The following is a 10,869-nucleotide window of genomic DNA, read 5'->3' on the forward strand; positions in this document are numbered from 1 at the left end:
TCCACCATCCTTGTGGGCATGGGGGCTCTCAGGTGCCCTCCTCTCTTTTGGTCTTCATCTTTGCACAAGAGGAAGAGTCAGAGCTGGGGTGAAGGTGATACTGACACTGAGAAGGTGCTGAAACATGCAGAAAGGTTCCAGTGGTACTCTGGTCTGGGTCTGGCTCCACACCACTGCCTTTGCTTCAGGACCCTTCCTGGAGGAGGCTAGCCCAGGAGCACTAATACATCAGGGAACATGCACCACCAGCAAGAGCATCCCATGCCCAGCTTGGGGCTGGCAGCAAGGGGCCTGTGGAACCCTCTCCTCTCCTCTTCTGTCAGAAATGCTGCACCTCACAGATGGAAAAAGTTGCTTTAAATTTACTTCCTCTGAGCAATCACCCACACTGTGCCCACAAGGACAGGATCAGCCAGCTTGGGAGCCCAGTGGGCCTTTGCTGAGGACCTCAAAACCATGTTAGTACCAGGACCACCTCAGAGCCTTCTCTTTGAGAGGGTAAAGTTTTTATAGGCTTCACAGCTTGTGTTTTCAGGCATAAATTCCCTATTGGCAGAGCAGCGAGCACTGGTGCACTCATAGCATCCCCTGTCTCTATAGAAACAGCACACTCAGAGCCCAATTCATAGGGTGGTTATTAAAGAAAATTCATCGGTTATAAAGCACAAATTGTCCTTATTACTTCTGCCCATGACCCATGGCACAGGGACCTGTGGTGTTGCCATCACGTTCCCTCCCTCCCTCAGGCACCCTGGATTTGGGGCACAGGCAGTGCCCTCCCACTGAAGCCTTCACTGAGACCCTGGCAGGACAGAAATGTGTAGGGCTGGCTAACTGCTAAACTGAGGGTATTTTAGTAAATTAAAGTCAGTCCCAGAGGATTGGCAAGCTTTCATCCACTGTGTGTCCCAGGGCAGTTCTGGAACTCCTGCCTTGGTTTGAAGAGTCCTGAGGAGCCCCCGAGTGAGTGCAAGCCTGGAGGAGCACTGGCCCAAGGGCTCTCCAGAAGCCTTGGGAAACAGGAATTGCAAAATAAACAAGTAACTGTGAGTGATTACATTAATATTGCTGCAGGACTATCCCCAGGTTTTATTAGCAGCTCTTTAATTGTGATCTGCTTGAACTAATTAGTTCAAAGAAGCAGCTGGGGCCAGACCAGACTGAAAAAGGGCTGCATCCAAATCTTTCCCTAATGTGTGGTCCACCCTTTCTTGTGGCTCTTAAAAACTTAAGCAATTGCCCATCATCCTCTTTGGTGATCTGAGTATTATTAATTTAAAGGTACCATTATGTTAGAAGCATGGTTGGGTACCACAGAGTGGAAGCCTGTTCTGGTTGCAGGGAGGTGCTGGATGCCCTCGTGGTCTTTAGATCCCTTTTTTTAGGAGACTGCTGGTGTTTTGTTGGTTACTCTGTAATTTGGCCCTAGAGCAGGCTGACTTTCAGAGTGCTGGCCATCATCATAGGTGAGAAAAACCACCCCAAAAAACCACCTGCATGGCCATTCTCCTGTGACACAGGCTGGTGTAGATGCCCTATTTGCCCAATTTCTCACCACCCAAATCGAGAGACAAAGTAAAAGAACAACCTGATAGGAGCTTGAGCTACAGATTTTGGTAAGTTACTTAAGTGTGTTTTGCCAGGGTAAATAACCCTTGCTGGGGTCCCATCCATGCCCTGCTCACAGGCAATCACTGTGTGGCCTCTTTCACTGGCACCAGCCAAATTCAGATAAATGTGCTGGATGTGGCATCTCCTAAACTGAAACTCCAGAAGCTTCAGCCAACCTAGGGCTCTTCAGGCACAAGGACCTCACTCACTACTCTGCTATCAGCTCTTCCCCAAGCCTCTGTCTCCTACACCCCCCTCTCTGCACTGCTCACAAATTCTTCCCCTCACCCCAGGGCTCTGCAGCACTGCCAGATCCCTCCTCTCCTGCCAGGGACTTATTTGTTTGTAATTGAAGAAACCAGATGGTGTTTTACCAGGTTAACAACCCCTGAAAGGTCAGGGGTTAGAAATAATGAGCTTTAATTAGGAGAGTAACAGGTTAGATCATGCTGAATTGCACTTCAATGCCATAAATTACTTAGGAGCAATAGATTCTTTATTTGCTGGCATGTTTATAAACTCACAGCCCACACTCATGCTGTTGAGACAAACAAATGCTGAGGGTAAAATACAGCTTGAGACTTTACAAGCAGGGTGGGATGTTGCAAGGTACAAGGTAAAGCAGGCTGAAGCTTCAAGGGAATCATATAAGGAATTAAGGTTTTTATTCAGACCCTGAATATCCAAAGGAAGTTACAGTGATTAATTATTTATTTTAATTCCTTTCTGCTAGTGATTTATTTCCCAGCAGCATGCATCTCTCAAGCAGCACCTCCTTAGCAAGCTGAGTGGTGACCTTCTGTCTTCAATTCCACCTAAAAGTCTCTCAGCTCCTCCTCAAGTGCCAGAATACATGCAGGGGGAAGGACCAGGAACTCATTCCTCATCTACAGAGTTTCACACTCTGGTGCACTTGTTGGAGATCTCGTGGTTCCAGGAGAATTTATCTGCCAATTACTTCTCAAAAAATAGCGAAGGGTCATGCAGTACTTGGCAGCTAAAAGCAGAAGAGGGAGTAGAGAACCAGGCTTTAATTGAATCTCAAGTATGCTGAACAAATATTTCAGAACTATCAATTAGCTGTTGGCCTGAGGCTGAATTTGAATTAAGAAAATAATTCTTTTAGGGTGCCTCCGTCTGAGGGGAGACACAGAAAAGGGAGGAGTGAAGATAGGAAATGTGATGAGGAGGAGGAAAACATCCTCCTGGGCATACTTCAGAATTAAGCTGCTCCTTGTGCTTGCAGAAATCAAGGCTGTCTGTCAAACTGCACAGCCCATGCCTGAGAAGTGCCTTAGGTCAGGATGCAGGTGGGTTTCCAAGCTCTGGCAGTAAATCCTTGTCCCACATCCAGCTCTCTGCAGTGGCAGCTTCAGGGTGGAGGGCAGGAGGACACAGGACAGCCCATCCCTGAGAAGATGCTGCCTGTGCTCAAGGTCCAGGGAGGCACCAGCAGTCACCCAGGGGTCCCCTTCCCCCTGCTCCACCTTACCCTGCTCCTTACTGCTCTGGTTTGTCTGCACATGCTTTTATCAATGCCTTCTTCTGAGGTGCTAAGGAAAAATCTGTTCTAAGGTGCGGAAAATAGTCTGTACTATAAAAAAGATTGTTAGAAGCAAATCCTCATATATTAGCAAAAGTTCCTCCATATTCTTCAAGAAATAAATCCCAAATCTCTGTGCGGAACTTTCTTAACAACAATAAACAGGAACTCTGTTCCTAAATTCACATTATACAATATACATAAAACAGTGCAAAAATAGCATGAATCCTTAAATTCCCAACACATTATGTTTAAAATAATTGCAAAAAGCCAATATTCTCTTCCCTCATCCTACCTAAATAGAAAGGTGCAAAATAAATATCTTTATTCTAAATCTAATATCTATATTCTATATCTAAATATCTATATATAAATAAATAGGGGCAACATAGATGGTTTAATAACATGCAGTATAATAATCACACATGCAAAACCTCCCTACACAGAACAAAACAGGTCCTGGACAGTTCCAACACACTGAGGAGACTTGAGGTCTTGTCCTGACTCACCCAGTGAAGCAATTTCCTGTAGATGCAGAATGGTTAATTAACATCTTGTGCCCTTGAAAATATCATATATGTATTTCCCAAGTGAATGCAAAATTTTAGGGTCTTTTAACACTATAGTTTGGTGAAAGCCACTGTTGACTAGTGAGGCTGCATTGGCTGTTAAAGTAGTACTCACAGTCACTTGAGGTTTACTTGTGGCAGGAATTTTATTTGGCAAGAGCCCTAGGATTTGGCTTATGTGTAATCTTTTTGATTTTACTCAGAGTCCAGATAGTCTCTTGCAAGTCTGGGGCAAGTGTCCTTGGACTGGATGCTGCAGGGTATGAATATCTACTTTGCTTACAAGACAACAGCAGCAGTAAGTATTTGTGTCACTAATCACAAAACACTTAATGGACTTCACAAGTTATTCCCAGGAAATAAGATAATCTCTTCACCTGCTGAAAAGCACCTGTGCCTGGGGCAGAGAGAACACTGCTCTGTGGTAATGACTGCACCACACTGGGGCTTGCAGGAGAAGAGAACAGTTTCCAGCTGAAACAGCCAGAGGAATTTGGACAGGAAAGGTATAGTTATCCAAAAGAAACTCAGACCACAACATTGGAAGTACTTCTGTTATGTTAGGGAACACTCATTACTAGTTTGTTCATTATTAGTTCGCTCATTGTAGCAAATCCATCTGGTCTGAACCTTGGGTTTCTGTGCTGCCAGCACTGCAGTGTTTCCAGAAACATCACACGAGGCTCATGACACCCAACTTTGGTTATTCCTAATGCAGGAGTCTCCCCCTGAGAGTCCCAATGGCCTCATATCTTGGAGGTATTTATCTCCTCTGTAGGGATGTGCATTCCTCACAGGAGAGTGTTGAGATGAGAGGAGACACATGGAAGTGCCTCACTGTTCCCATTAACTTCAGAAGGACTCCAGAGGAGCAGCTTCCATGGGGTGTCTGTGTTACAGGCATGTCAATTTGGGTAGGAGAGACTCACTCTAAAAGAGGTGTATTTTTCCCTTAAATAACCTTCTGTTTCTGGAATTCTTTCAATGCTTTGGCCCAGCTCAGCACCTGCATGTAGCACAAAATGGGGTGGCACTGCTATATTTAACAACAGATGCTTCAGAGATGCTAGATTGACACGTGCCTAACGCTTCACCAAACAAGAATAAATCAGCACTAAAGAAAAGCAAATTAATTTGCCTATAACAATATGCTTTGTTAAATGCCCTGAAGAAGTATTGAATGAAGCTTGCTGCAATGCCAGAGCAATTCCTCTTGGCACTCTCCCAGCACAGTGTGTACAGCCACACAGCTCCCAGTGCCTGCATTGTTTCAGGCTCAGAGGATTTGTTTATTCTTTGCAGGTGCAGGGAGCCTGCTGAGATCCTCGTGCTCGGTGAGGTTGTGGTCAGAGCTGTCGTGGGAGCAGTCCTTCACCGCGCTGTAGTACACCGGGGTGGTGGCTGGGGCAGGCTGCCCAGCGCTCTTCTCCTGGCACTTGTACAGCTTCCTGAAGGCAGCCCTGAACTTCTGTGACATGAGGTTGTAGATGATGGGGTTGATGGCGCTGTTCAGGTAGATGCACAGGCGGCAGAAGAGGAGGAACCAGGTGTTCAGGTACGGAGGGTCCACGAAGGAGTTGACCACCACCAGCGTGCGGTACGGCAGCCACAGCACGGCGAACAGGGCCACCACCACTGCCAGCATCTTGGTCACCTTCAGGGGGGACATGCAAAAAGAGAAACAGCCACATCTAAATTTGGGCTGAAATCTAAATCTCCAGCAGAACTTTCTCCCCTGGAGCACTGGTGCAAAGGGTTAGTTTCTCTCTCTAAGCATTTAAAAGAAACACCCAAGACATGGGGCTATTTCTTGCTGAAACCACTTTAATCAGGGAATAATCTTGCATAAATAAAACCAGAAATGACAGGTTTTCATCTACCATTGAAGAGCCTTTAAAACTATTTAGAAAAAGTATTCACCATCCTGGAAATGGGCTGGGATAACCATGGCAATGTCTGTACCAGAAAGCAGATTTGAAAATTGTACATAACAGTAAATGAATGGGGAAAATACTTGTCTAAAGGTGGGGATCTTGGGTTTAGGGGTGTCCTGGGATACACTTCATCTCCTTCCCTAGGGTTTCCTGATTTCCAACACCACCTATATTGCTCCAGGGAATAAGCTCCTGGTACAGAGCAACCCTGGAAGCAGAGGAGACTGTAAGGAATTTTATATTATTTGTGCTGGTATAGGGCTTATTTAGCTACTTACCATATGTTACTTTAATTTTCAGCACATGAGGGCAGTACTATTTAAACACATTGAGAACAAAAAGAAACAGAGAACTCAGAAGTGAGCAGTAATTGCCCTCAGCTCAGCATAAGCTTGTTTAGGAAATTGGGATTTTGCACTGAAACACCAGTCATCCTAGTAATTTCAACAGCTATTTCTGGTATGTGACAATCTTCCTCAAACAAATTACTAACAAAATACACACATCCCCAAAGAAGAAAATATGACTAAACACTGATGCCACATGCGTATCTAGGCAGTGGTGTTTCAAACGTCAGAAGGGGAAATGTGCAATAATCCAGTCCTTAGTATGGACATAAGCACTAGGATCACATTTAGAGTCTCTCAGCTTTTCTTGGGGTGCTTTATTACTTCATCAAAAGAAACTGTGCCTTCCTGTAATGCCGTGAATAGAAACTGGGAGTCACTGCTTGTGGCAACAAAATTTTTCCTAGAAAAAGGAACTATTACCAAGCTGTGGCTGAAATAGAAGGGTTTGCTGAGTGTGGTTTAATGAAAATGTGAGGACACTTCTAAAAATAAGATCTCACAGTGATACAGTGAGTGCTGAGGCTGCTGCTAAGACTGAAGCTTGTTTGCTGCCACAGTTTGTTGCCTTTTGGGAAAGATATGAGAGAATGTACAAGTGGTGTCTCACAAAGCTGTGTCCAGCCTCTGTCCCTGTCCAGGAAGCCACAGATGTTCTCCCCAGCCAGTATCCTCCCTCCTTGCTCCTGCTCCATCATTCTCAGTTGTACCTCTTTTTTTTTAGGAATCCCACTCCCTCTAGTGGTCCCTCTCCGGGAGGAGAAACAAGGACTTGGAGGAGATAAATACAGCAAAGCTCACACCTTGTGTTGTCCTGCTCAGGATTTAGGTGCTTTTGAAGCTCCAGTGAGAGAACAGCAGCATCTTCATACCCCAAAGCAGCGCAGTTTGGGGCTGTGTAGGAGCACAGCCACAGAAAATGTCCCTCAGCCACCCAGGCAGGACAGAAAATGGGCACCTCTGAGAGAGCCCCTTTAGGACCTTTCCCAGGGAACTTCGGGCATGGGGCCTGGAAGAGCAGGAATGCTGATGTGAGTGCCTGTCCTCTCTTCAGAGGCACCTCCAGAGCTACACACCCCCACCAGCTGGAAGCCCTGGAAAACTGCTTTACAGTTTAAAAACTTAGTGCCATCTATTCCTTATGATGGCAGCACTGTGATGTCAGGCCACTCGGGGAAGTCTTTGCATGCTAGGATATTTTGGGAGGTAATGATAATCTCCAGTAAACTCCTGGGGTATCAGTGAAGAGAGCACAAGATATTTCCAGGAGCTGGAATGCCTCAGCAGCCACTTGTCCTACTGGTGCTGGAGCACGCTGTGCCACTCCATGGCACAACATTGCAGGAGGAGCAGCACAGCCCCTCCAGCCCCTCCAGAAGCTGCTCAGGAAGGAGAAATCCATCAACCAGTCAAGAGCCCTCGCTGCCAAACACCCTACTCGAGGCTCCTGAAGCTGCCAGTGGCCATGGGAGAGCAGGCAAATGCTTTTAAAGAAGTCAACACTTGCTTTAAACCTTTCAGAAAAAAAAGGAAGGAAAAGCTAAACTGGAAAGATTTAGAAGTTCATGAAGAAACACACATTCTCTGAGCTGTCTGCTTCCCCTCTGTGACCCTGACTCATCTCTCCTGGGGGATGGAGGTTCCTGTGCAAGGCAGGCAACAAACTACTGAGCTGGAAACAGGAGGATTTTAGAGCAGGCTGAAGTCTACTTTGGGCTATCTGGAAATCACAACAGAACTAGTGATTTCAAGGACTCAAGGCAAACTCCCAGATTCAACTTTCCCTTTAAAAAGAAAGCTGAATGGGCCCTGGCTATTCAGAATGGGACTGTCCCGTGTCTAGATACTGACCTGTCCAAAGAGATGGGACAGGAGGCAGAGATTGTCCATGTGAACAGAGCAATGAGGACAGAAGGAGGGGAGAGCAGAAGGACGTGGGGAGACAGCAGACAGCTGAGAGACGGGAATCACCAAAACACAAACACACCACTGTGACACCGAGGTGACTCACCCAGCTGCACGACTGCAGGGCTGCAGCCAGGGCTGGGCTCCAAGGGGAGTCAGTTCTCCCTTCTCTTTGCTCCTTAAATCTGAGTTCACATGCACAGGACACTGTCTGAGAGGTGAGTCCCACTGGCATTACATGACCCAGCCCTCTCCTCCTCGGGGAGGCAATCAATTATTAATTAGCCAGCAGAAGTGCCTGCACTCCTCCCTCTCCCCAGCTGAATCCCTGTCCTGCTCTACCAAGCCCAACCAAAGCAGGGCGAGCCCATCTATGCTGCCAGACCCCAGCTGGGCTTGAGGGGCTCCTTTGCAGCAAACCAGCACTCCCCACTCCCTCCACAAAGGCAAACAAAGAACTGTGGCACCTCGCCCCTTGCCAGAATGCCCCTCACAGCCCTGAGCTGCCTGCAGCCCCCCCAGACAGAGGGCAGCCCCTACCTGCTTGCGGGAGCTCAGGGCGCCCCGGCTGCCCCGGCAGGAGAGCCTGAGGGAGCTGGCCTGGTGCAGGGAGCCCAGGAAGGAATGCTGCGGGGTGCCGGGCACGGGGCTCACGAACAGGATGCGGGCAATGAGGCCGTAGAGGACAGTCGCCAGCCCCAGCGGGATGACATAGAAGACAGCAAAATCCAAGAAGTAAATGGGCATGTAAAGGCTTCTGGAGACCCGGTAGCCACAGATGACCTGCGCCCCATCCGAGAAGGTGACCTGGGTGGTGTCCACCAGGAAGAACCACATGAGGCAATAGAGGGAGGTGAAGAGCCACAGCGAGGCGATGATGCGCCTGGCGCGGGACACGGTGCACAGGAGCTGCGCCTTGATGGCGTGGCAGATGGCGATGTACCGCTCCACCGTGAAGGCGGCGATGGACCAGGCGGAGATGTTGATGCCCAGGTACTGCAGGTAGGTGATGCACAGGCAGCCGGCGTAGCCGTACACCCAAGAAGCCACCACTTCGGATATGTTGGGCAGCCCGGCCGCCAGCAGCACGATGAGGTCGGCCACGGCCAGGCTCACCAGGTAGCAGTTGGTGGGGGTCACCATGTGCTTGGTGCGCAGCACCACCAGCACCACCATGGCGTTGCCCGCGATGCCCACGCCGCAGATGAGCAGCACCAGCAGGATGGTGACCACCTGCAGCTCCAGGGGCTGCCGGGGCATCCTGCCCAGGCTCTGGTTGCCGCTGGCCGAGCCGTTCTCCATCGTGCCCGCAGCCAGCGGCGGAGCCCCGCGCACCGTGCGGCGGCGGCGGCAGCTGGGGCTGCCCCGAGCCCCCTCCCGCCTTCCCGCCCACCCCGGCTCCTCCCTCCCCTTTTTTCCCACCATTCACCCCAGGTCTTGCAGCCGCCCTGCTCCTTGCATCCCCCTGCCCTGCAAACTCTCCTGCTGGAGGGGCAGGGAGCGGCCGGGATCCCCCCGGGACTCTCCAGGAGCTGCCCTGAACCAGCCGGGACTGTCCGGACCCCCAGCTCCCGGGGCTCTCCAGCACTGCCCTTACCCCTGGGACCACAGGAAAGCAGCAGGGCTGTCCCCCAGGAGAGCCCACAGGGCTGCCTCGGTGCCCGGGACCCCCCATCGCCCCCCGGCATCCCCCTGCCCCCGCCGGGTCCTAGCGCACCGTGGAGCCCGGGGGAGGAGGAGGAGGAGGAGGAAGGGAGCCCAGGCAGGGGATGGGATGAAGGGGAGAGACCCCAGGGTGGGGAGGCTCCGAGGCTGAAAGCAGCCCAGCCGTGAGTGGGACCGGGACTGTGCGTGCCTTTGTCCCCAGCCGAGGCACAGGCTTCACTGTCCCCAGGGCAAGGGAGCTGAGGGTGAGGAGTCCTTTATTGCTCATCCTCAGGAGGGTGGGAGCAGAGAGGTGCCCAGCCTTTCCTGTTTGCCGTGGGCTGGGGCAGAGGAATGGCACCCCTGAACACAGGGCAGTGACCTCCTGGTGCCGTCCTTCCTGTGGCCATCCCTGTCCCAAACAAGCACAGTGTCACCTCTGAGGGAGAAGGCTTAACCAGTCCTGGACTGGGAGATTCCAGATCTTCCCAGCAATGAGGCTGGGGTGTCTGGTATCTCCCTGGTGGTCAGGGTGGGAGATCCAGTGTCTCCCTGATGGTCAGCAAGAGCCACAGTTTGCTGTCAGCTCCATGCTTGCTCCTGACATCTCTGCAATCTGTCAGAAAACACATTTTCAAATTGAAAGAGGAATTGTGCTAAGGGAGCCCTAACTTGTGGAGTGGAGGAAGGGACAAGGGGAGAATTCTCTTTTTTATTAGATTAGATTTCAATTAAAGGCAGAGTGCTGTTAATCCCAGACACTGAGGCACATATCCAAAGTGTGAAGGATCGTTCTGATGCTGAGTGATTCAAGCCCAGCATTTCACAGGTAAATTTTTAAACCTGGGCTGCACAAACCTGGGTGGATAAAATGCCTTTTGCCTCAGCCCAAGAAGCAGCACTCTGTCCCCAGGCTTTGACTTGCTGTGGCAAATAGTATTTTCCCCTTTGCTCCAGGAAACCTTATGCTGCTTTTTGGCAGACAAAAATCCATACAGTTTTTCACTGCTTCCCATGATATTTCATTCATCTTTGGGTCAGTTTTAAAGAACAATTGTTCTATTCCTCTCTTTCCATTTGGTTTCCTTAGGGCTCCACTGGCAGCCTGCACCAGGTCCTCTGTGTCCCAGGCAGCCTCACACAGCCCTGGGTTTGGGAGGCAAGGCAGCTCCTGTCCCTTGCTGCCCTTCTGTGGGAAGGACTGGCAGTGTGGGCACGTGTGCTTGCTCACATCAGCCAAGGGGCTGTGTATCCCGGTGCTCTGAAGTGACTCTTACAGACACAGTTCCAGCACTTCATCCCACTGCTGCTGTCTC

At 49.9% G+C, this 10,869-nt stretch overlaps 1 protein-coding gene across 1 annotated transcript; it reads right to left on the bottom strand.

Annotated features, from left to right (window-relative positions):
- Positions 1 to 2,089: 2,089 nt before the first annotated feature.
- LOC135282144 (thyrotropin-releasing hormone receptor-like) lies at positions 2,090 to 9,267 on the bottom strand. Its single transcript, XM_064391668.1, has 2 exons — positions 8,450 to 9,267; positions 2,090 to 5,377 (listed from the first exon to the last, which is right to left on the bottom strand). Exons 1-2 carry the CDS (start codon positions 9,209 to 9,211, stop codon positions 5,000 to 5,002), a joined length of 1,140 nt encoding a protein of 379 aa, XP_064247738.1. The 5' UTR covers positions 9,212 to 9,267; the 3' UTR covers positions 2,090 to 4,999.
- Positions 9,268 to 10,869: the final 1,602 nt, after the last annotated feature.

Source organism: Passer domesticus, chromosome 16 (assembly GCF_036417665.1).
Source record: "Passer domesticus isolate bPasDom1 chromosome 16, bPasDom1.hap1, whole genome shotgun sequence".
NCBI lineage: Eukaryota > Metazoa > Chordata > Aves > Passeriformes > Passeridae > Passer > Passer domesticus.